The 27,342-nt window shown below is 45.1% G+C and overlaps 1 protein-coding gene across 1 annotated transcript in view; it reads left to right on the top strand.

Annotated features, from left to right (window-relative positions):
• Positions 1–26,074, top strand: part of LOC127005508 (monoglyceride lipase-like) — a 97,227-nt gene extending 71,153 nt beyond the window's left edge. The window contains exons 3-7 of the mRNA XM_050874417.1: positions 6,081–6,217; positions 16,430–16,585; positions 17,937–18,010; positions 19,607–19,793; positions 24,947–26,074. Of these exons, the coding sequence (XP_050730374.1) occupies positions 6,081–6,217; positions 16,430–16,585; positions 17,937–18,010; positions 19,607–19,793; positions 24,947–25,150 (758 nt within the window). The 3' untranslated portion in view covers positions 25,151–26,074. The remainder of the gene's footprint in view (positions 1–6,080; positions 6,218–16,429; positions 16,586–17,936; positions 18,011–19,606; positions 19,794–24,946) is intronic.
• The last annotated feature ends 1,268 nt before the right edge of the window (positions 26,075–27,342 follow it).

The raw sequence follows: 27,342 nt of genomic DNA, 5'->3' as shown, positions 1-27,342 counted from the left end.
TATCACCATCTCCACCACCACCACCACCACCATCACCACCACCACTACTATTATCACCATCACCACCACCACTACTATTATCACCATCTCCACCACCACCACCACCACCACTACTATTATCACCATCACCACCACCACCACCACCACCACCACTACAAAAATCACCATCACCACCACCACTACTATTATCACAATCTCCACCATCACCACCACCACTACTATTAACACCATCACAACCACCACTATTATCACCATCTCCACCACCACCACCACCACCACTACTATGCGCTCCACCACCACCACCATCACCATCACCACCACCACTACTATTATCACTATCACCACCACCACCACCATCACCACCACCACTACTATTATCACCATCACCACCACCACTACTATTATCACCATCACCACCACCACTACTATTATCACCACCACCACCATCACCACCACCACTACTATTATCACCATCACCACCACCACCACCACTACCACCACCACCACCACTACTATTATCACCATCTCCACCATCACCACCACTACCATCACCACCACCACTACTATTATCACCATCTCCACCACCACCACCACCACTACTATTGTCACCATCTCCACCACCACCACTACCACCACCACCACTACAATTATCAACATCACCACCACCACCACCACCACCACTACCAACACCACCACAACCATCACCACCACCACCATCACCACCACTACTATCACCACCATTACCACTACCACCACCACTACCATCACCACCACCACTACCATCACCACCACCACTACCACCACTACCATCACCACCACCACTACCATCACCACCACCACTACCATCACACCATCTCCACCACCACCACCACCACTACTATTGTCACCATCTCCACCACCACCACTACCACCACTACCATCACCACCACCACTACTATTATCACCATCTCCACCACCACCACCACCACTACCATCACCACCACCACTACTATTATCACCATCACTACCATCACCACCACTACCACCACTACCATCACCACCACCACTACTATTATCACCATCTCCTCCACCACCACCACTACCACCACTACTATTATCACCATCTCCACCACCACCACCACCACCACTACTATTGTCACCATCTCCACTACCATCTCCACCACCACCACTACCACCACCACCACTACTATTATCACCATCTCCACCACCACCACCACCACTACCATCACCACCACCACCACTACCATCACCACCACCACCACTACCACCACCACCACTATTATCACCATCTCCACTACCATCTCCACCACCACCACTACCATCAACACTACCACTACTAATATCACCATCTCCACTACCATCACCACCACTACCATCACCACCACTACAACTATTATCACCACCACCACCACTACCATCACAACCACCACCACTACCACCACTACCATCATCACCACCACCACTACCACCACTACCATCACCACCACCACCACTACCATCACCACAATCATCATCTCCACTATCATCACCACCACCACTACCATCACCATCACCACCACTACCATCACCATCACCACCACTACCATCACCATCACCACCACTACCATCACCACCACCACCACAATCATCACCACCACCACCACTACCATCACCATCACCACCACTATCATCACCACCACCACCACTACCATCACCACCACCACCACTACCATCACCATCACCACCACTACCATCACCACCACCACCACTACCATCACCATCACCACCACTACCATCACCATCACCACCACTACCATCACCACCACCACCACCACCACCACTACCATCACCATCACCACCACCACCACTACCATCACCACCACGACCATCACCATCACCACCACTACCATCACCATCACCACCACTACCATCACCATCACCACTACCATCACTACCACCACCACTACCATCACCATCACCACCACTACCATCACCACCACCACCACCACCACCACCACCACCACCACCACCACCACTACCATCACCATCACCACCACTACCATCACCATCACCACCACTACCATCACCACCACTACCATCACCATCACCACCACTACCATCACCACCACCACCACTACCATCACCACCACCACCACTACCATCACCATCACCACCACTACCATCACCACCACCACCACTACCATCACCACCACGACCATCACCACCACGATCATCGCCACCAGTACCATCACCACCACCACCACTACCATCACCACCACGACCATCACCACCACTACCATCACCACCACTACCATCACCACCACTACCATCACCACCACTACCATCACCACCACCACCACTACCATCACCACCACCACCACCACTACCATCACCACCACTACCATCACCACCACCACCACTACCATCACCACCACGACCATCACCACCACGACCATCGCCACCAGTACCATCACCACCACCACCACTACCATCACCACCACTACCATCACCATCATCATCACTACCACCACCCCACCATCACCGTCATCACTACCACCACCCCACCATCACCGTCATCACTACCACCACCCCACCATCACCGTCATCACTACCACCACCCCACCATCACCATCCATATCAACACCTCTTTAGTATTCATTGTAGCTATTACTTCTACCATTACTACTACTACTACTACTACTACTACTACTACTACTACTACTACTACTACTACTACTACTACTACAATTTGCGTTGATATACCACTACCAATAAAAATAATAATAATAGGGAAAATATGATAAAAAACAACGACAATAATAATGACAATAATAATAATAATAATAATAATAATAATAATAATAATAATAATAATAATAATAATAATAATAAAACTTGAATTGAATGAAAAAAAGAAAAAAAAACACGAGACAGTATGACGTAACAACTCACGTACGAGAAGATAAAGAGGAGGAGGAGGAGGAGGAAGACGAGGAGGAGGAGGAGGAGGAAGACAATGGCCCGACGAAAGGACAATGTAGAAGAGAAGAGGAAGAGAAAAAAAAAAGAAGACAAAACGCTCTTAAGTATCGTACAATACACTGTGTCCTCCTCCTCCTCCTCCTCCTCCTCCTCCTCCTCCTCCTCTTCCTTCTCCTCCTCTCCGGTTTGCCTGTCTTTTATTTTTTCCTTCCTCTTCCCCTTTCTCTTTTATACTGCTTCTTTTCTCCTTTATTCCTCTTCCTACTTTACTTTCTTTCCTCCTCGTCTTCCTCATCTTCTTCCTCTTCCTCCTCCTCCTTTGCTTCATTTTTCTTCCCTCTTTTTTTTTTCTTCGTTGCTCATTTTTTCACATTTTCTTATTTTTTCTTAGTTTACTTTTTCTCCTTCCTCTCCTCCTCCTCCTCTTTCTTCTTCTCCTCCTTTTTTTTTATTTTCTTCTTCCTTCTCTGTTTCTTCCTCATTCTCCTTATTATTCCTTTTGTTTTTTTTCTTTTCTCTTCGTTAAGTTCTCCTCCTCCTCCTCAGTCAGTTCCTCTCCATGACCTCCTTCTCTTCCTCCTCCTTCTCCTCCTCCTCCTCCTCCTCCTCCTCCTCCTCCTCCTCCTCCCTCAATTATCTCGTTCTCCCACTAACCTCTTCCTCCTCCTTCCATTGCACATTTCTTTCACTTCCTTCTCCATTATCTAACCTCCTCCTCCTCCTCCTCCTCCTCCTCCTCCTCCTCCTCCTCCTCCTCCTCCTCCTCCACTTCATTTCCTCCTCGTTTCCTCCTTCCAGCAAACCTTCTCCACTTAGTTATTTTATTTTTTCATCCACCTCCTTTTTTTCTTCCTCCTCCTCCTTCTCCTCCTCCTCTTCGTTATCATGCACTAATCATCATCTTAACCTCCTCCCCCTCCTCCTCCTCTTCCTCCTCTTCTTCGTTATCATGCACTAATCATCACCTTAACCTCCTCCTCCCCCTCCTCCTCCTCCTCCTCCTCCTCCTCCTCCTCTTCTTCGTTATCATGCACTAATCATCACCTTAACCTCTTCCTTCTCCTCCTCCTCCTCTTCCTCTTTATCTTCACCTCCGCCTCTTTATACCCACCCTTCAACGACCTCCTTCTTCTCTTCCTCCTCCTCTTCCTTCTCCTCCCTTTTTTCCCTCTCTGCTCCCCTTATCACCTCCACCTCCTTTTCTATTCCTCCACCTCTTCCTCTTCCTCCACCCAGTAAGAAACCGTATGGAATGGAACCGCTGAACTCCTTTTTTTTCCCTATGTAGTGCCTGTAGCGCCGGTAGGATCTCTTGTGGAGCTTGGTGGATGGATGGCCCCAGCTCGATTGTAGCGCGGGAGTATTTTATTTATAGTGCTGTACATTTTTTTTAGCCTGAATGCATTGAGACCTTGGACGGATATCAGAGGTTACCAACGCTCTTGAATCCCGTAGGTGTTGTGTGTTATGTTCTTTCACGCATATTACTTTCCTTTCCTATTCCTTCTCCTACTCCCATTGACAACCTTCCTCTTGCCTTCCTTTCTTCCTTTCTATTCCTTCCTTCCTCTTCCTTCTCCTTCTCTTCCTATTTTTTCTATTGTTGTTCTTTCTTCCTTTTCCTCCTCCTTCACACATTGACAGCCTTCCTCTCTTCCTCTCTTGTCTTCCTTTATTCCTTCCTTCCTCTTCCTTCTCCTTCTCTTCCTCTTTTTTTTCCTTTTATGTGTCCCTTTTCTTCCCCTTTCTCTTTCTTCTCCTATTCCTTTCCCTTTTCTTTTTCCTCCTCCTCCTCCTTGATTGCGAAATCATTCAGAAAGACCTCAATCACATTATCGAATGGTCGGAAAAATGACAAATGTCCTTTAATGTTGACAAATGCAAAGTCATGCACATTGGGTCCAGAAATAGTAACCACACATACATCATGAATGGGAGACCTCTGCAAGCGATGCAGGAGGAAAAGGATCTTGGAGTCACTATCAGCAGTGACCTGAAACACGCGAATCACTGTAAAAAAGCATACAACAAAGCCAACGCTATGCTCGGGTTCATAGCGAGGAAATTCGAGTGTAAAACGCCAGACGTGATGCTATCCTTGTATAATTCCATGGTAAGACCGCACCTCGAGTATGCAGTACAGTTCTGGTCTCCTAATTACAGAAAGGACATTGATTTACTGGAAAGGATTCAACGACGCGCCACGAAGATGATACCAACCTTAAGGGCTCAACCGTACGAGGAACGACTCAAGCGACTCAATCTCTTTACATTGGAGAAAAGACGCCTGCGAGGGGATGTGATTCAAGTCTTCAAGTATCTGAAAAAATTCAATAACGTCGATTACTCCAAATTCTTTGAACTGCAAACCAACCTAAGAACTAGAAATAACGGTTTACCAATTCAGTCTAGTCGATGTAACACAGACATCGGAAGGAGTTTCTTTTCAAACCGAGTCATCCGCCACTGGAACAATCTTCCCTCAGAAGTAGTAAATGCGAATACTATCAACTCCTTCAAATATAGAATCGACCGTCACTTCGCTGCATCGGGAGTAAACTGAATATCGAGGTGCTTTCATCTGCTCCTCAATATCGAGGTGCTTTCATCTGCTCCCCAGGCCCCAAGTGGCTGTTGAGCAGATTAAATCACCAAAGCGGGCAACCTCCTAATGAGCCAATAGGCTTTCTGTTGCCTGCATTTCCATGTTTCCATGTTCCCTCCTCCTCCTCCTCTTCCTCGTTATCTCTCTCTTCCTCTTCCTCATTCTCTCACTTATCTCTTTCATTTCTGTCACCCACTTAGCTGCTCTTTTTCTTCCTCCCTCTTCCACTCTCCTTTTTCTCCTCTTTCTCTTCTCTACTCTCCTCCTCCTCTTCTTCTTCCACCCATCAACAGCTTTCTCCTCCTCCTCCTCCTCCTCTTTCTCCACCCATTATTAGCCTCCTTCTCTTCTGCCACCCAACTTCTCCTCCTCCTCCTCCTCCTCCTCCTCTTCTTCCTCCTCTCTAACAACCTTCTTTTCCTTCACCTACTTACGACCTCCTCCCTTCTTTTGTCTATTACCCTCCTCCTCCTCCTCCTCTTCCACCTCTAACGACCTCTCCCTCTCCCGGCAGTGGGCCATGGTCGTTCTGAGGGCGTGCGGGGCTACGTGGACACAGTGGACGACTATGTGGAGGACGTCTTGAGGCACTGCGACGACCTGCGCGCTGGCTACCCCGGGCTGCCCTGCTTCCTGGTGGGGCACTCCATGGTAAGGGGGGACTGGGGGGAAGAGGGGGGGGGAGGGGGGTGAAGGTGTTGGGAAGGTGAGGGAAGGGGAATGAGGGAAGGGGGGAAAGGGAGGAGGGTTTTGGGGTTGGGGAAAAGAAGGGGAAGGTATTGGAGGTGGGGAAAAGATGAGGAAGGAGGGGGAAGAGTTTTTGGGAAAGGGATGGGGATTTGAAACAGGAGGAAGGGGGGCAAAGTATGGGGAGTGGGATATGTAGGGGAAGGGGGGAGGGGGGAAAGGGTGTAGGGGAAGATGGGATGAGGGGAAAAGAAGAGAAAAAGGAAGGGGAAGGGAAGGATTAAAGAGGAAGAATAAAGGAGGTGTAAGAGGAAGAGTGGAGGAGAAAGAGGAGGGGAAGAAAAGAGGAGGAAGAGGAGCAAAAAAGAGGAAGAGAGAGGAAGAGTACAGAAGGAAGAGGAGGAGGTGGAAAACTAAGAGGTGTGAGAGGAAGGGAATTGAAAGAGGAAGGGGAAAAAGAAGGGGAAAAGGGGAATGAGGAAGGGTGTGCTGTGTGTGTGTGGGGATTGGTGAGGATGAGGATAGGGTGCTTGGGAAGGCTGCTGGGGATGACAGGTATTGGGGAAGGGGGATTAGGGCGTTGGGGAAGGTGTGGGGGTATGGGTGTTGGGGAAAAATGGGGAAGGAGGTGCTTTTAGACAATTGGGAAGGGGTGGAAAGGGGTCAAAGTTTAGAGAAGGGAGGATGAAGGGAAAGGAAAGGGAAGGAGGTGAGAGGGAAGGAGTAGAGAAAGAGGAAGGGAGAAAGGAAGGAGATGAGAGAGGAAGAGAAGAGAAAGAGGAAGGGGAAAGGAAGGAAGTGAGAGGGAAAGGAAGAGAAAAAGGAAGGGAAAAAAGAATGAATAATAGAGAAAGAGAAGAGAAAGAGTGAATGAGAGAGAAAGAGAAGAGAAAGAGGAAGGGGAAAAAGAGTGAATGATAGAGAAAGAGAAGAGAAAGAGGAAGGGAAAAAAGAGTGAATGATAGAGAAAGAGAAGAGAAAGAGGAAGGGAAAAAAGAGTGAATGATAGAGAAAGAGAAGAGGAAGGAAAAAGAGTGAATGATAGAAGAGAAAGGAAGAAAGAGAAGAGAAAGAGGAAGGGAAAAAAGAGTGAATGATAGAGAAAGAGAAGAGAAAGAGGAAGGGAAAAAAGAAAAGGGATGAGAGAGAAAGAGAAGAGAAAGAGGAAGGGATAAGGAAAGGGGATGAGAGAGAAAGAGGAAGGAAAAAAAGAGTGAATGAAAAAGAGGAGAGGAAGAAGAGGAAGAAGAGAACGTTAATAGGTGAGTGAGATGAGGAGGAGAACAGAAAGAGGAAGAGGAAGAAGAGGAAGTTAGTGAGAGAAGAGTGAGGCGAAAAAGAGGTTAGTGAAAGAAGGAAGAAGAGGAAGAGGAAATTATAGTGAGAGAAGAGTAAGATGAAAAAGAGGATAGTGAAAGAAGAAGGAAGAGGAAGAGGAAGAGGAAGAGGAAGATAAGGAGGAGGAAGAGGAGAAAGAAGAGGAAAAAGAAAGAGGAAAACGAGGTACTTAACGAACATAAAAAAATAAAGATATGAAAAAAAGGAGAATGAGAGGAATAAAGGGGAAAGGGAGGGGAGAGGGGAGAGAGGAAGGGGAGGAGAGGGGAGGGGGGAAGGGGGAGTTTTAATGGGCTGTGTTGTGCAGGGGAGGATGTGAGGGGCCCGTTGTTGTTATTGTTGTTGTTGTTTTCGCTTGATCATAATTATCTTTGTTTTTTTTGTTTCTCTTTTTTTGTGAGCGTCCAGTTTTAGTCTTTTGTTCCTTTGGTCAAATTACCCTCACTCCCCCTCCTCCCCCTCCTCTTCCCCCCTTCTTCTCTTCCCTTCCCTTCTCCTCTCTTCCTTTCCTCCCCCATTTTCATCTCTTCACATCTCTTTTTCTCTTCCCTTTTTCTCTCTTTACCTATCATCCCTTCCTCTCTCTCCGCATATCCCTTCCCTTCACTTCTTCCCTTCACCCCTTCTCTTCCCTTCACTTCTTCCCTTCACTCCCTTCCTTATCATACACACTTCTCCCTTCCCCTTCTTCTCCCTTCACCTCTCCCTTCCTCTCCACCCATCTCTTCCCTTCACATCCCTTCCCTTCTCTCCACACTCATTCCATTTCTTCCCTTCCTTCCATCCCCTTCTTCCCTTCCTTCTACCTCTTCTCCTTCTTCCCTTCCTTCCATCGCCTTCTCCTTCTCCTTCTTCTTCTTCCCTTCCTTCCATTCCCTTCTTCTCCTTTCCTTCCTTCCACCCCGTTTTCCTTCCCCTTCTTCCCTTCCTTCCATCCCTTCTCTTTCCCCTTCTTCCCTTCCTTCCACTCCTTCTTCCCTTCCACCCTCCTCCCCACACGTCTCCGCCCCCCCTCCCCCCTCTTCATCAAGGCCTGTTTATAGTAGTTGTTTTTGTTATTGTTTTTGTTTGTGTGATAAAAACTGCTTCGTGCCCTCAAGCTCCTCTCTCTCTCTCTCTCTCTCTCTCTCTCTCTCTCTCTCTCTCTCTCTCTCTCTCTCTCTCTCTCTCTCTCTCTCTCTCTCTCTCTCTCTCTCTCTCTCTCTCTCTCTCTCTCTCTTGCACTTCCCTTTATTCCTCCTCTCTCTCCCTCTTCCCTCTTTCTTCTCTTTTCCTTAATTCTTTTGGTCTTTTCCTTTTCCATTCCTTCACTTCCTCTTCCTCTTCCTCTTTCACTCCTCTCCTTCTTCCCTTTGTTGCCCTTCCTCTTATTTTCTTATCTCCTTCTCTCTCCCTTTCTCCTTTCATTTACTCCTTCCTCTTTATCTTTTTCCCCTTTCTTTCACCTTCCTCTTCTTTCTTTCTTCATTCTCTTTCTCAACCTCTCCATTCCTCTACTTATTCCTCCTCTTTCCTTTCCCTTCCTTCCCCTTCCTTTTCCTCATTCTTCACTTCTTCCTATTTATCTCTTTCTCCTTTCCTTCACCTTTCTCTTCTTATTTCTCTCTTCATTCACTTTCCCTTTCTCTTTCTCAACCTCTCCATTCCCCTATTTATTCCTCCTCTTTCCTTTCCCTTCCTTCCCCTTCCTTTTCCTCATTCTTCACTTCTTCCTCTTTATCTCTTTTTCCTTTCCTTCACAATCCTCTCCTTCTATTGTTCTTCATTCTCTTTTCCTTCCTCCTTTTCCTTTCTCTACCTCTTTATTTCCTTTACCTATTCCCCTTTCCCTTCCTTTCTTTCTTCCATTAGTTCTCCTTCCTCCTTATCTCTTCCTCCTTTCCTTAATATTTCTCTTCTTCTCTTTCTCCTTTCTATTTTATTTTCTCTTCCTCTGCCTCCTCCCTTTCCTTACCTACTTCTCCTCCTCCCTCACCCATCCCTTCCCCTTCCTTCCTTTCTTCCATTAGTTCTCCTTCCTCCTTTTCTCTTCCTCCTTTCCTTAATATTTTTCTTCTTCTCTTTCTCCTTTTTATTTTCTCTTCCTCTACCTCTTCCCTTCCCTTATCTATTTCTCCTCCTTCCTAACCCATCCCTTCCCTTCCTCTTCCTCCTTCACCTCTTCTATTCCCCTCCTTCTTCTTCCTACTCCTCCCTCACCCATCCCTTCCCCTTCCTTCTCCTCCTTCACCTCTTCTATTCCTCTTCTTCTTCCTCCTCGTTTCTACCCCCCGTCCAATTACCTCCATCCATATTGGGCAAGATGATGGAGTTGATAAAAAATAAGAGAATAGACATGACCATTTGGGATCATCAAGATACTGGTGAGGCAAAGATTAATTCATGGCTCGCAGCAATACAACTTGGTTCGAATCCCGGCCTGTTCAGTCGGCGCAGAGTCCACCCCTGCAGCTGTTCATCCTTCCTTTCGGGCTGGTCGATGAATGGGTGCCTGGGGAAACATGGGGATGGTAAACTGTGGTGACCCGGGTGTTGCACTGTCTCTGTGTCCCGGGGTAATGGGTTCTTAATCGCCGCGAACGTTGCCAGATTGTCGTACTCAGCCTCATATATTTACCGACTTCCGACCCAAAATCTATCTCCTGGTCTCCAATAACGATATTCATTTATACTTATCGTTAAAATAGTTAATTCCTGATGTTTCTTGGCAATAGTAAGGCGTCAGAAACCGGTAAATACTATGCTCTGAGTACGATAATCTGGCAACGGTGCCCGCCATATCTAAAGGGACGTCAATGTTACGGAGATGAACACCAAGGCCACACGTACCTGATAGTATATGGCGACGTTCAGCTAATACCGTGCGCTCCCAACTTGACCTTTACCTTCAGCACAGGTTCACGAAGGGCAGGTCTTGCCTATCCAATCTTACGGCCTTCTATACTAAAGTAAGTTAGACGGTAGAGAGATGAAAACAGTTATGTAATATATCTAGATTTTAATAAAGTGTTCGACAAAGTTCCTCACCACCGGCTGTTTCTAAATTTACAGACTCACGGGGAAAGTCTTGAATTGGATCAGGGCGTGATTTAGAGGCAGGAAGCAGAGTGCAAATCAATGGTAAAAACTCTGCCTGGTGCCGTGTTACAAATGGGTCCACTGCTGTTTATCATCTCTATCAGAGACTCTCAATCTTTTTTCAGTGATGGCACCCTGAACTTTATAAACCCTTTTGTGGTACCCCTTTTTCACCCCCCCCCCCTCCTCACATGAATTAACTTCTTATACACAATTGTACCTATTTAAATTACTTTAATTAATGAATTAAAATTATTATCCATACTCAAACCAAAACTAACGTACGGTACAGTACATGCCCAAACAGAACTTACCTGTCGAATTAGATTAACTTAAGAGTTATAAATGCAGACTAACATAAAAAGAAGAAAAAAAATGATTCAGAATTCGTGATGATGTTGTGGCACCCCTTGGCACTGTCCGTGGCACCCCAGGGTACCCGGCACCCAGTTTGAGAACCTCTGATCTATATTAATGACTTGGAGAAACGAATCACTATAAAACAATGTCAGCAAGTTCGCGGATGACACAAATATCAGCAGAGGAACCGTCAGGACACTAGTATTCTCCAGGACGAACTAGACAGACTGGGTGAGTGGGCGGGGAGGTGGCAGACGGAGTTCAACGTCGGGAAGTGTAGTATTCTGAGTGCAGGCAGGAACAGCCCTTCCCCTTCCTTCCCGCACCATCTTCCTCTTACATTCCTCTATTCATTTTCTATTTCTGGCTCGCCCCTTCCCCTTCCTCCCTTTGTCACACCCGCACGCCCTTCCCCTCTTCCTCTCCCCCCTTTCCTCCTCCTCTCTCTCCCCTCTCCTCCCCATACTTCCTTTTACGCACTCATTTACGCCCCTTTTCCCTCCCCTCTCCCTCATCCTCCCCCTTCCCTCCCTTCCTCCCCTTCTCTTTTTAGCTCCATGTAGTGTTTTTATATTCTTTCCTTCCCTCTTCTCTCCACTCTTCCTCCCCTTTTCCTCCCCTTTCCTCCCCTTTTTATATCTCTCCCCTCTCCCTCTTTCCTCCTCTCTTCCTCTCCATTCACTCAATTTTGCGCTTCTCTCTCTCTCTCTCTCTCTCTCTCTCTCTCTCTCTCTCTCTCTCTCTCTCTCTCTCTCTCTCTCTCTCTCTCTCTCTCTCTCTCTCTCTCTCTCTCCTACGCTTTTTATTCTTCCTCTTCCATTCTCATTCCTCCTCCTCCTCCTCCTCTTCCCATTTTGTTTCTTCTATCCATTTTCCTCTTCCTTCTCCTCTTCCTCCCTTTGCTGTTCCTTCTTTTCTTCCTCCTTTTTTCCTATTCTTCATTCTGTTTTTCTTTATATACTCCTCCTCCTCCTCCTCCTCCTCTTCCTCCTCCTCTTTTTTTTCCCATTTTTTCTTCCATTCACATTCCTCTTCGTCTCCTCCTCTCCTCTTTCTCCTTTTCTTGTTCCTCCTTTTCTCCTCCTCCTCCTGCTCCTCCTCCTCCTCCTCCTCTCCCTCCTCCCCTTTCCTCCATAGTTACTGTGATCTTCTCTTCTCCTCCCCCTCTTCCCCTCCTTCCCCTCTTTCCGCCCCTCCCCGCCCCCTTCCTAAATGGACACCCTTTATCACGCCCTCCCCTTTAGCTAATATTACTCTCTCTCTCTCTCTCTCTCTCTCTCTCTCTCTCTCTCTCTAGCAAGAAAATAAGCTCAATTGCCATGCTGTCCAACTTCCTAATGCAAGAGTCAAGCAGCATCTTCACTCTCTCATCTCTTTCAAGGGTAGATGCTCTTTTTTTTATTATTCAGTTTATATTCTCTCTCCATTCCCTCTTTCCTCCACCCTTCCTTCCCATCCACTCAATTTTCCGCCTCCGTCTCTCGTCTTCCCATCTTTCCTCCTCAGCTATTTTTTTTCCGTTCTCTTTCTTCCTCCTAGCCTTCCTCCTTTTCCTCCTCCTCCTCCTCTTCCCTATCCCACATTTCTTTCTATCCCAACTCTCTCAATTATTTCCTTCGTTTCATCTCTTATTTTGAGGGCAAGGACACAGACTAATGCCAAGATCAAGACCAAGACCGAGAAAACTCAGCAGCCGTGTAAACAAAAGCCCGTCGCACGCCGCTGGTCCCGTTAAAAAGACAGAAACACACATATACAACGTCGTCTTAAGAAATAGTTCCTGAGGCGCATAGAAACTCCCCCTCAGAAAAGAAAAGAAGTCGGAAGGAAGGAGACGCTGAGGAAGAAAGTGGGAATTATTAAGGAGATACTGAGGAAAACGTGAAAAGAAAGGAAACACTGAAAAGAAAGTGGGAAATATTAAGGAGATACTGAGGAAAACGTGAAAAGAAAGGAAACACTGAAAAGAAAGTGGGAAATATTAAAGAGATTCTGAGGAAAACGTGAAAAGAAAGGAAACACTGAAAAGAAAGTGGGAAATATTAAGGAGATACTGAGGAAAACGTGAAAAGAAAGGAAACACTGAAAAGAAAGTGGGAAATATTAAGGAGATACTGAGGAAAACATGAGAAGAAAGAATGGGAGGTGGAATGGAAGGGTAAAGGAGGGAAGGGGTACATGAAACAGTAACTAGAAAGGGGGAAGATGAAAGGAAGAAGACAGAGAGAATGGAGGCTGAATGAGTGCGTGAGAAGTATGGGGAGGAGAGGGAAGAGGAAGGGGGAGAAAAGGGGAGGAGGAAGAAGGGAAGGCCGAACGTGTATGAGCAATAGGACAACACTAATTAGGAGATACTGAAGAAGGTGCTGAAAGGGAGCTGGAAAATGAAAAATAGTGAGAGGATGACACTTTTTAGGAGAAACTGAATTAGATACCGAAGGAGAGATACTGAAGGAGGTATTAAGGAAGAGATAATGAAGAAGAAACATAATAAATAGTAGCTGAAACGGAGAAGATGAAGAGAAGGAGACAGAGAAAAAGGAAGATTGAATGAGTGCGTAAGAAGTATGAGGAGCAGAAGGGAGAGGAAGAGGGAGAAAAGGGAAGAGGAAGAGGGGAAGGCCGAGCGTGTATGACCAATAGGACCAATACTGAAGAAGGTGCTGAAGGGGATACTGAAGATGAAAGGCAGTGATAGGATGACACTTTTTAGGAGAAACTGAATTAGATACCGAAGGAGAGATGCTGAAGGAGGTATTAAGGAAGAGAACTTTTTAGGAGAAACTGAATTAGATACCGAAGGGGAGACACTGAAGGAGGTATTGAGGAAGACATAATGAAGAAGAAAAGATACTAATGAAACACCAAATAAGAAGAAAGACAGTTACAGGAAGATAATAAGGGGAAGATACAGAAAAGGGAAGATGATGATGAGATTGTTGTTGTTGTTTATGTTTGTGGTTGTGATGAAGATAAAGATAAAGAAGATGAACAAGAAGAAAAAGAAGAAGAGGAAGAAGAAGATGATGATGAGATAATAAGGAAGAATGGATGAACAGGGGAACAGGGGAAGAGAAAGAGGAGGAAGGTGAATAGAAGATAATATGGAAAAAGAAGTTGGGATAGAATGAAAAGCAGAATGGGGAAGAGGAGGAGGAGGAGGAGGACTAGGAGGACTAGGAGGAAGAAAGAAAAAAGAAAAAAGGCAAGGGAGAGGAAGAATGAAGGAGGTATGTGGGGTTCCTGAAAGGTCTGGACTTCCGAAAATCCCGTAAATTCTCAGCAATAAAAAATATAAAATAAAATATCTGAAAATTGAGTTCTCAGACTCACAGCCCCTCTAGTCACTTATTATTTGATTATGACCAGCCACACTACCATAGGTTGAGCAAAGACCAGATGAAACCTGCTCTTAAGTTTATTTAAAGCAACAAAAAACTCGCTGGAAATTAAGAAATAATGAATTAATCCCAGGCACACAGCAACCTAGCTATCCATCTTGAAACATCATATGCAAATAGATTACTTAACTGTAGGTGGGCGATGCGGGAGCCACAGCTGATCTACCTCGTGGTCGGTATATTCCACGGGCTATTTCTTGAACAATGAAATCATGACAAGGTAAAAATAATATACAATGAACAAGTGTCTTATTTTTTTCTTCACGTTTTTTTCTTTCCCATTTTTTTCTTTCCTTTTCTTTCTTTATTTTTTTGAAGGAGATGAGAGGGAGGGGGAAGGGGGAAGGTGAGGAGGTTTTAAACAACAACAACAACAACAACAACAACAAACAGTGAGGGAAGGCGTTTCATATCATAGTTCTTTTCCTTTATTTTATTTCCATTTTTCTTCCTTTTCTTTTCTTTTCGTGAGAGAGGGGGGCGGGGATGGACTGAGAAGGTAAAACAACAACAACAACAACAACAACAACAACAACAACAACAACAATATACAGTGAAGGAAGTTGTCTTGTATTTCCTTTCCTTTTTTTCTTTACCGTTTTTCTTTTTTCCTTTTTTCATTCTTTTTTTCATTAGAGAGGATCGAAGAGGTGAAACGAAAAGGATATATTTAAAGTAGAAAAAGGAGTCTTGTTTTTTTCCATCCAATATTTTTCCTACCTTTTCTTTACCTATTTTTTTCTTTTTTTCTCTCTCTGCCGTAAAGGGTCGGCGGGCGTACAGTCCTTGAGCCGCCCTTTGATACTCCGTCCTTCCCTTTACCTTAAGTCCCCCTCAGGCGCGTGTCTCCTCGAGTTAAGAAGAGTCCCCCCCCGTGTGTGTGTGTGTGTGTGTGTGTGTGTGTGTGTGAGTGAAGTAAAGTAAGGTGGGGATCAAAACAGAATATGCACACACACACACACACACACACACACACACACACACACACACACACACACACACACACACAGGGTTATAAAGAAGTGCCTCTAGCCTGAAGCGATGTTTGTTTAGAAAGGAAAAACAAACATGTGGGAAGATAAATAGTCTACTACTACTACTACTACTACTACTACTACTACTACTACTACTACTACTACTACTACTACTACTACTACCTATCTCTCATCCTCCTTTTCTAATTCTTCCCCTTTCTTACTCTACTTCCTCTTCCTCCTCCCCTTCCCTTCCCTTCCCTTCCCCTCCTCTTCCCTTCCTCTCCTTCGCTCCTCCTTACCCACCCATTACGAATACCTATCCCTCATTCTCCTCAACCCTCACCCCCTCTTTCTTTACCCTTTCTTCCTCTTCTTCCTCTTCCTCTTCCCTTTTCCCTGTCTTTCCCAGCCTTACCTTACCCTCCTTTCCCTTTCTCTCTCCCTCCTTCCCTTTCTTACTCTTCCCTTCCTTATTACCTTCGTCTGTGTCTTCTTCCCTTTATTCTCCCATTCCGCCCTCTTTATATCTTTTCCTTTTCTTCCTTTTCTTCCTCCTCCTCTTCTTTTTCCTCTTTGTCTTCCCCTTATACTCTCATTTCGTCCTCTCTCTCTCTCTCTCTCTCTCTCTCTCTCTCTCTCTCTCTCTCTCTCTCTCTCTCTCTCTCTCTCTCTCTCTCTCTCTCTCTCTCTCTCTCTCTCTCTCTCTCTCTCTCTCTCTCTCTCTCTCTCTCTCTCTCTCTCTCTCTCTCTCTCTCTCTCTCTCTCTCTCTCTCTCTTCTTCTTTTTCTTTTTCTTCTTTTTTTTTCTTTTTTTTCTTCTTTTTCTTCTTCTTCTTTTTCTTCTTCATCTTCTTTTTTTTCTTCTTCTTCTTCTTTTTCTTCTTCTTCTTCTTCTCTTCCTCCCCTTCCCTTTCCCCTTCTTAGCCATCTTTCTCCTCTTCCTTTCCTCATCCTCCCCTCTTCCTTTCCTCACCCTCCCCTCCCTCACCCCTCCACCACTCACCTCTCACCCTTACCTTGCAGGGCGGCATGATCGCCATTCGCACCGCCATGACCCGCCCGCAGTACTTCAAGGGCGTGGTGCTGATGGGGCCGCTGATCCGGGCCAACCCCTCCGAGGCCACGCCCGTGAGGATCTTCCTGGCCCGCCTGGTGGCCCGTGTGCTGCCCTACGTTCAGGTGAGGGAGGGAGGGAAGGAGGGAGGGAGAGAGAAGGGGGTTAATATTAAGGGAGGAAAGATGAAAAGTGGCTTAGGTTAGGTTAGATATTGCACACTCGGCTCACAACCGAGAGAGCCCGGGTTCGATTCCCGGGCGGAGTTGAAAAATTTGGGCGGCTTTTCCGATACCCTACGCCCCTGTCCACCCAGCAGTGAATGGGTACCAGGTATTAATCGGGGGTTGTGTCCCGTCTCCTGGGATCTGTTCCCTTCTCCTATAATTCCTTCCCCTTCTGTCTCTCTCCGGCATGTGACCACAGATGTTGCGCCGACTAAACAAAACTTTCCAACTTTTCCCCCCTTTACTCCTCTCCTTTTTTCTTCACCCTTTCTCTTCTTTTTCATCTTTCCCCTTCTTTCTCACCTCTCCCCCTTCTTTCTCACCTCTCCCCCTTCTTTCTCCTCTTTCCCCTTCTTTCTCCTCTTTCCCCTTCTTTATCAGCTTTCCCCTTCTTTCTCCTCTTTCCCCTTCTTTATCAGCTTTCCCCTTCTTTCTCCTCTTTCCCCTTCTTTATCAGCTTTCCCCTTCTTTATTAGCTTTCCCCTTCTTTATTAGCTTTCCCCTTCTTTATTAGCTTTCCCCTTCTTTATCAGCTTTCCCCTTCTTTATCAGCTTTCCCCTTCTTTCTCCTCTTTCCCCTTCTTTCTCCTCTTTCCCCTTCTTTATCAGCTTTCCCCTTCTTTCTCCTCTTTCCCCTTCTTTATCAGCTTTCCCCTTCTTTCTCCTCTTTCCCCTTCTTTCTCCTCTTTCCCCTTCTTTATCAGCTTTCCCCTTTACCTTTCCCCTTCTCTCTCACCTCTCCCCTTATTCTCCCGTTCCATCATTCCCCTGTTTACTGTCCCGTGTCCCTTTCCCTTTACTCCACCCCTTTCTCTTCATCCTGTCCCTTCTTTATCAGCTTTTCCCTTCTTTTCCACCTTTCCCCTTCTTCCTCATCTTTCCCCTTTCTCACCTCTCCCTTTCTTTCTCACCTCTCCCCTTCTTTCTCAGCTCTCCCTTTCTTTCTCACCTCTCCCCTTCTTTCTCAGCTTTTCTCTTATTCTCCCTTTCCGTCATTTCCCTTTTTACTAACCCGTGTCCCTTCCCCCCCTTCAATCCACCCCTTTTTCTTCACTCTTTCCCTTCTCTCTCATCTTTCTCCTTCTTTCTCACTCATTCCTCCTCTTTCTCACCTCTCCCCTTATTCTCCCATTCCATCATTCCCCTATCTACTGTCCCGTGCCCCCCGTCCTTTACTCCTCTCCCCTCCACCCCCACTCCCACCCCCCCACCCTCGTCGCAACACTCACTCCCTCTCTCCCTCCTGCAGGTGGCGCAACTCAAACTGGAACAGGTGACGAGGGACCAGGACGTGAGGACCAGATTGAAGAAAGATCCGCTCAGGTGAGGAGGGAGAGGGGGAGGAGGGGGGTTGTTAGGGAGATTGGGGGAGGGGTGTGTGGTTGTAGGGGTGATTGGGGGGAGGGGTGTGTGGTTGTAGGGGTGGTGGGGAGGGAAGGGTGAGAAATAGACATACATGGACATACATATACATACACATACATACAGAGGCACAGACAGACAAAATAACAGACAGACAGAAACACACACAGATAAAAAGACAGACACAAATAGAGACACACATGACAAATAAACACACACAAAAAAAGATTAAAAAAATAGAATAAAAAGTCAAATAAAATAGATAAATAAGTAAAAAAAAAAAAAAAAAACGTACGCTGACAAACAGAAACAGACAGACAGACAGACACAGGAGCTGCAGCAGAGGGTAGTTTCAACGTGGGTACCCGCTTTACTCTTAAGGAACAAAGCAAAAACTGGTTAGCGAATAGGGAAGAGGGGAAGGGAACGGAATCAGGTCGACGGTTTGCAGTAGATGGGTGATAACTACAGAGACGGGCAGGGAAGCTTGTGGGTGCCTACTGCTATTACTTCCTCGTCTACTGGTACTTGTTCGGGGCTGACCTGCTCTTGTAGTCTCCTTGTAGTCTTGTTTGTGCTTGTCATGTTTTTGTGCTTGTATTTTTTATGTTTGCTTATTATGCTTGTGGGTACCTACTGCTAGTACTTCCTCGTCTACTGGTACTTGTTCGGGGCTGACCTGCTCTTGTAGTCTCCTTGTAGTCTTGCTTGTGCTTGTCATGTTTTTGTGCTTGTATATTTTATTATTTTTATGTTTGCTTATATACCCTATTTAGTTGTTTGTATATTATTATTTATCATTATTAATCATTATTCTTAGTATTTATTAATTATTGTTGTATCAATTATCATATCCATGTTTGTTGATGCTTATTGTATTTTATTATAATTTTTTTTACAACAAAGGCTGCGGCTCAAGGGCAACAAAAAGAATGAAAAAACAGCCCGCTACTCGCCGCTCCCATAACAGATAACAGTAAAGAATAGCCAAAAGAGAGGTCAATTTCGGGTGGAGAGGTGTCATGATACACTTTTCTTGAAAGAGGTCAAGTAATAGGCAGGCGGAAATACAGACGAAGGAAGGCTGTCCCAGAGTTAACCAGTGAAGGGGGTGAAAGAATGGAGATGCTGGTTAACTCTTGTATAAGGGGTTTGAACAGTATAGGGATGAGCATGAGTAGAAAGTCGTGTGCAGCGGGGCCGAGGGAGGGGGGGAGGCATGCAGTTAGCAAGTCCAGAAGATCAGTTAGCGTGAAAACATCGACAGAAGAAAGAAAGAGAGGCAACATGGCGGCGGAATTTAAGAGGTGGAAGACTATCAGTAAGAGGAGGAGAGCTGATGAGACGAAGAAACAGACAAAAGAGCAGTGTGAGTGGAGCCCTCCCTCACGTGAGATGCATACTCCATACGAGGGCGGACAAGGACCCTGTATATGGATAGCAACTGTGAGGGGGAGAAGAACTGGCGGAGACGATACCTGTACTCACATACTTGTCCTCACACACCTATCCCCACACACCTTCCCTCCCTTCCCCTCACACGCCTCCCTTCCGCAGGTACCACGGTGGAGTGCGGGCGCGCTGGGCCATGGCGGTCGTGGACTCCCTGCTGCGGATAGAGGAGCAGATGGACAACGTGGAGTGGCCCTTCTTCATCCTGCACGGGGAGGCGGACCTGCTCTGCGCCCCCGCAGGATCCAAGGACATGCTGAAGAGGGCGGCGAGTGAGGACAAGGAACTGAAGGTGCGGGAAGAGGAGAGAAGGGAGAGGGGGAGGAAGGAATACATAGATAGATAGATAGATAGATAGATAGATAGATAGATAAGTAGATAGAGATAGAGAGAAAGGGGATATGGGAAGCAGGAGGAGAGAAATAGAGGAGGGAGGGAGGAAGGGAAGAAAGGAGGTAGGGGGAGAAGGAGGGTTAGAGAGAGAGAGAGAGAGAGAGAGAGATTACGGAAATTGTAAGTAAGAGAGAAGTAAAGAATGAAGAGGAAAAGATAGATAGACAGGGACAGAGAAACTTAGATAGATAGAGATAGAGATTGGTTGTTTTTATTTATTATAACTCTCTCTCTCTCTCTCTCTCTCTCTCTCTCTCTCTCTCTCTCTCTCTCTCTCTCTCTCTCTCTCTCTCTCTCTCTCTCTCTCTCTCTCTCTCTCGATCCTCTTACGCCCTCACGCTCACGTAACTCTTTACAAAAAACAACAAAAATAACAGGATAGAAAAACATCAATTTTTCTTCCGGGTCACTACATAACAAGAGAGGGGATATGTATGTGTGTGTGTGTGTGTGTGTGTGTGTGTGTGTGTGTGTGTGTGTGTGTTCATTACTATTCATGCCACACGCTGTATTCATGGACTCATTTCGCAGGCCATTCACACCTGCTCGTTATGGCCGTTCTAATTGCTAACACCTGTATAATGATGATAATAATAATAATAATAATAATAATAATAATAATAATAATAATAATAATAATAATAATAATAATAATAATAATGAAAAAGAAGATGAAGGAATGATAAAAAATGCAAGGAGTAAAGAGGAATAGAAGGGAAAGAGGGAAATAGATAAAGATGGAAAAGAAGAAAGAGGGATTGAAGAAGAAAATACGAGAAAGAAGAAAAACTGGAACATAAATAATAAGGAAAAGAAGAAGAATGAGAAGAAGAAAGTTAAATATAAAGGGAGAAAATGAAAGATGGAGAAAAGGCAAAGGAAGAAAAAATGAGAAGAGGAATTTTATGATTAAGAAAATAACGATGAAAGAACCAAAATAAATAGAAGAATGGGAAGAAGAAGAGGAAGAAGAAGAAAAAGAAGAAGAAAGAAAAAGTAGAAAAAGGGGAGGAAGAAGAAAATATAAAAACGCAGAGAATATGAAGGAAAAGAAGTAAAGATTGAGAAGAAAAAAGGGAAAGAAGGAAACGTGAAAAAGAAAGAAAAGAAGGAAAAGAAAAAAAAGTAGAAGAAAACATTAAAAAAGAAAACGAAGGAAGCGGATAAGAAAAAAATGAAATGATGAAGGAGAAGGAGAATAAGATAAAAATGTAAGAGAAGAAACCGAAGAAAAGGAAAAGAAGAATAGGAAGCAAAAGAAGAAAAAAAACATGAATGACGAAGTATGAAGAAAAAACGAAATACAGGAGGAAGAAAATATTACATCGTACATAAAATTTCTCCCCTCAACTTCTATCCAACAAACAAACCGAGGAGAGAAAAGTGTAGCAATCAATTATTTTTTCCCTCTCTCTTCAAACAAACAACAACACTCCTTATTCCGCCTATCGAACGGGGCAACAAATACAAACAAAAGGGTGAAGGAAAGCGTTGGGTGTTAAAACGTAAGAAATTATTCACACTGCACGATGAAACCAAGGAAGAAGATTTGAAGGATAGAAAGAAAAAGGTGTGGAAGAAGAAGTAGAAGATAATGATAAAAAAAAAATGATTATGACGAAAAAGAAAAATGAAGATAATGATGAAAAAGAAGAAAGATGATGAAAAAGAAGTAGAAGAAAAGGAAGGAAATTAAGCAGAACAAGAAAGAGAAAAGAAATAATGTTAATAAAGATGATAAAGAGTGATGATAATGATGACAAAGAAAAAAAGAGAAAGACGAAGAAAAAGGATAAGAAGCAATGAAAGATGATGATGATGACAAAAAAAGATGACAATGCTGAAGATAACGATGACAAAGAAGAAAATAAATGAAGACAAAGTACTCAGTTAAATTAAAGTCACTTAACCACACACACACACACACACACACACACACACACACACACACACACACACACATTCCATTCTCATTCCGCTCACCCATTCCACTGAACTGAAAAACAATCTCTCTCTCTCTCTCTCTCTCTCTCTCTCTCTCTCTCTCTCTCTCTCTCTCTCTCTCTCTCTCTCTCTCTCTCTCGTGACCTTGAAATATTTTATGACGTAGTAGTGGTAGTAGTAGTTGTAGTAGTACCACCGTCACGGCGTCACCATTACCAAACCTGTCACCACCACCACCGTCACCATTACCAAACCCGTCACCACCACCACCGTCACCATTACCAAACCCGTCACCACCACCACCGTCACCATTGCCAAACCCGTCACCACCACCACCGTCACCATTACCAAACCCGTCACCACCACCACCGTCACCATTACCAAACCCGTCACCACCACCACCGTCACCATTACCAAACCCGTCACCACCACCACCGTCACCATTACCAAACCCGTCACCACCACCACCGTCACCATTACCAAACCCGTCACCACCACCACCGTCACCATTACCAAACCCGTCACCACCACCACCGTCACCATTACCAAACCCGTCACCACCACCACCGTCACCACCACTACCGTCACCATTACCAAAACCGTCACCACCACTACCGTCACCATTACCAAAACCGTCACCACCACCACCGTCACCATTACCAAAACCGTCACCACCACCACCGTCACCATTACCAAAACCGTCACCACCACCACCGTCACCATTACCAAACCCGTCACCACCACCACCGTCACCATTACCAAACCCGTCACCACCACCACCGTCACCATTACCAAACCCGTCACCACCACCACCGTCACCATTACCAAACCCGTCACCACCACCACCGTCACCATTACCAAACCCGTCACCACCACCACCGTCACCATTACCAAACCCGTCACCACCACTACCGTCACCACCACCGTCACCATTACCAAACCCGCCACCACCACCACCGTCACCATTACCAAACCCGTCACCACCACCACCGTCACCATTACCAAACCCGTCACCACCACCACCGTCACCATTACCAAACCCGTCACCACCACCACCGTCACCATTACCAAACCCGTCACCACCACCACCGTCACCATTACCAAACCCGTCACCACCACCACCGTCACCATTACCAAACCCGTCACCACCACCACCACCACCGTCACCATTACCAAACCCGTCACCACCACCACCACCACCGTCACCATTACCAAACCCGTCACCACCACCACCGTCACCATTACCAAACCCGTCACCACCACCACCGTCACCATTACCAAACCCGTCACCACCAACACCACCGTCACCATTACCAAACCCGTCACCACCACCACCACCGTCACCATTACCAAACCCGTCACCACCACCACCGTCACCATTACCAAACCCGTCACCGCCACCACCGTCACCATTACCAAACCCGTCACCGCCACCACCGTCACCATTACCAAACCCGTCACTACCACCACCGTCACCATTACCAAACCCGTCACCACCACCACCGTCACCATTACCAAACCCGTCACCACCACTACCGTCACCACCACTACCGTCACCACCACTACCGTCACCATTACCAAACCCGTCACCACCACCACCGTCACCATTACCAAACCCGTCACCACCACTACCGTCACCACCACTACCGTCACCACCACTACCGTCACCATTACCAAACCCGTCACCACCACTACCGTCACCACCACTACCGTCACCATTACCAAACCCGCCACAACCGTCCCCATCACCTTAATCAGCTTAATTGGCGTCCATTAGCGAGGCGAGACTGACCTAACTCAAACGTAAAAAGAATGTGAACACCTGACACAAGGGGACAAGTTTAATTAACCTGACTCAAACAAGTAAACGTGCCTGAGGGGTTAACGAAGGGAGTGTTGGTGAAGGACTTGTAAAAATGACGTTAGGGCCTGAGACAGTGGAATAAGTTTGACCTGTGCAGTATATATAAACCTGTTAAAATAATGTTAGGACCTGGAGATTGGGATAAGTTTGACCTGACCAGTATATATAGACCTGTCAGAATAATGTTAGGACCTGAAGTAATGGAATGAGTTTAATCTGACTGAAACATATAAACCTGTCAGTAGAAGAAGAAGAAGAAGAAGAAGAGGAAGAAGAAGAAAAAGAAAAAGAAGAAATAGAAGAAGAAGAAGAAGAAAAAGGGGGAAGAAGAAGAAATTATAAAAATGCAAAGAATATGAAGGAAAAGAAACAAGGGATGAGAAGAAAAAAAGGGAAAGAAGGAAAATTGGAATGAAAAAAAGAAGAAAAATAGATAAAAAGTAGGAGAAGAAGAAAACATACTAAAAAAAAGAAAGAGAAGGAAACGGATAAGGAATAAAAATGAAGTAGGAATAATGTTAGGACCTGAAGTAATGGAGTGAGTTTGACCCGACTGAAATATATAAACGTGTCGAAGTGAAAATTGATGAAGGACTTGTATAAAAAATAAAAAAAATGGTAGGACTTGAGGCGAAGAGAACTAGTCGGATATGGCTCGTTCCTGGAGGGAGATTATGAAAAAAAAAAAAAAATGGTAGGGCTTGAGGCGAAAGGAACAAGTCTGATATGGTTCGATCCTGGAGGGAGATAAAAAAAAAAAAAAAACTGGTTCACGACTTTAATTGGGAAGTGGACAAAAAAACACCACCATCACCAGCTCCATACCAGTTTAATCACCACCATCGCCACCTTATCACCATCACCACCATTTCTTCTCACCTGGATAAATCACTCTCTCATCTCCTTTATCATCACCATTAGAGTTTCATCACCACCACCACCACCACCATCACCACCATTACCACTTCCCACCTTCATAAATCACACTCACCACCACCACCACCACCACCATCATCACCATCACCACCATTACCACTTAAATTTCCTACCCTTCCCACCTTCATAAATCACACTCACACCACCTCCACCGCCACCACCTCCACCACCATCACCACCACCACCACCACCATCACCACCACTTCCATTCCTTCCCACCTTCATAAATCACACTCATCACCACCTCCACCACCTCCACCACCTCCACCACCACCACCTCCTCTCACCTGCCCCACTCCCTTCCACAGGTGTTCCCGGCAGCCTCCCACAACTTGTACCTCGAAATGTCCGACGTGCGGTTACAGGCTCTACAGGACACGGTGGAGTGGATCACAGCGCGTCTCCCCTCCTCCTCCAACTCTACTTCCACCTCCAACTCCACCTTCTCCAATGCCAATTCTACAGCCAATTCCAACTCTACGGCCTCCACCCCCCCACTCCAACACAAGTAGTATGCTCCACTAACACCTCTTCCACCTCCACCTCCACCTCCCCGGCTTCCACCATACTACCAATGCAGCATAAGTAGTTGTACGTTTCACCACCTCCACTTCCTCCTCCACCATCAACACCACTAACACCAACACCACCTACTCCACCAACTCCACTTCTACCACCAACACCAACAAAGTCCACCACCTCCAATTATACCACCAAAACCGCCTAGTCCACCACCTCTCCACTCCTCCACCAGAATCTAACACAAGAAAACACCACCACTAACACCACTACAATTTGCAAGCTACCTCCACCACTACCTCCAGCAACCACCCCAACCACCACCACCCCCACCACCAAGGTACGATACTTAAGGTTTAGTAAAGTAACACACCTCCGGAAGCACAGGAACAACGGAACACTTAAATGAATAGCAGAACTAGTCCCAAACACGTATATAGAGGAACACGAGAAACACGAACAAAACGTGTATCGATGTATTCCTTGTATAAAGTAACTGTAGTGTTTTTTGTTGTTGTTTTGTATAATTATTATTTATGGGATATTATTTGTATATATATTACCTACTACTACTACTACTACTACTACTACTACTACTACTACTTCTTCTTCTACTACATAAATGATACCTTCACCCATGTTATTATTATTATTATTATTATTATTATTATTAGGGTTAGATGGTGTGTATATAGATTGTGATTTAGATGGCATTTACATAATCATTCGTGTGTGTGTGTGTGTGTGTGTGTGTGTGTGTGTGTGTGTGTGTGTGTGTGTGTGTTCGTTCTTTACCTGTCTTTCTCACCTTTGTGTAATTAATATAAATAGTCTCACCTCTTTCTTGTTGTTCTCCTTCTCTCTCTCTCTCTCTCTCTCTCTCTCTCTCTCTCTCTCTCTCTCTCTCTCTCTCTCTCCCTGTGTTATTTTCAGGTTCCTTATGTTTGTAAATAATGAAAAAAACAATAAAGATACAAATTCGAGTGCTATTTCTTTTTTCCTTCATTTCCAAGATTTTTCACCCGTTTTTTTATTCGTATTTTACCCATTTATATATTTTTTTTCCGTTCTTAATTAATTCGCCCTGCCATAATATCCTAACTAAGTCTTGTTCATCTTGCTATAATATTTTTTTTTCTCTCTCGTTCCTGTTCGTTCCGTCATACATATTCTTTTCCTTCTTTCCTGTTCGTTCCGTCATACATATTATTTTCCTTCTTTCCTGTTCGTTCCGTCAAACATATTCTTTTCCTTCTTTCCTGTTCGTTCCGTCATTCATATTCTTTTCCTTCTTTCCTGTTCGTTCCGTCATACATATTCTATTCCTTCTTTCCTGTTCGTTCCGTCATACATATTCTTTTCCTTCTTTCCTGTTCGTTCCGTCATACATATTCTTTTCCTTCTTTCCTGTTCGTTCCGTCATACATATTCTATTCCTTCTTTCCTGTTCGTTCCGCCATACATATTCTTTTCCTTCTTTCCTGTTCGTTCCGTCATACATATTCTTTTCCTTCTTTCCTGTTCGTTCCGTCATACATATTCTTTTCCTTCTTTCCTGTTCGTTCCGTCATACATATTCTTTTCCTTCTTTCCTGTTCGTTCCGTCATACATATTCTATTCCTTCTTTCCTGTTCGTTCCGTCATACATATTCTATTCCTTCTTTCCTGTTCGTTCCGTCATACATATTCTTTTCCTTCTTTCCTGTTCGTTCCGTCATACATATTCTTTTCCTTCTTTCCTGTTCGTTCCGTCATACATATTCTTTTCCTTCTTTCCTGTTCGTTCCGCCATACATATTCTTTTCCTTCTTTCCTGTTCGTTCCGTCATACATGTTCTTTTCCTTCTTTCCTGTTCGTTCCGTCATACATATTCTTTTCCTTCTTTCCTGTTCGTTCCGTCATACATATTCTTTTCCTTCTTTCCTGTTCGTTCCGCCATACATATTCTTTTCCTTCTTTCCTGTTCGTCCTGCCAATAAAAAGTCTGCCATACATATTTCTTTCCTTCTTTCCTGTTCGTCCTGCCATACGCAACATTTTCTTTCGTGTTCGTCATGCCATATTTCTCTTTCCTTCCTTGTTCGTCCTGCCATAATATTTTTTTCCCTTCCGTTCTTGTTCGTCCTAGCATAAAACATTCAGGGAGGGAGAGTGGAGTGACCCAGAAACCGCCGTTGCTGCTG

The sequence above is a fragment of the Eriocheir sinensis genome, chromosome 30 (genome assembly GCF_024679095.1).
Source record: "Eriocheir sinensis breed Jianghai 21 chromosome 30, ASM2467909v1, whole genome shotgun sequence".
Taxonomy (NCBI): Eukaryota; Metazoa; Arthropoda; class Malacostraca; order Decapoda; family Varunidae; genus Eriocheir; species Eriocheir sinensis.
Note: the sequence above shows the minus strand (reverse complement) of the source record. Positions and strands in the feature narration are given on the sequence as shown.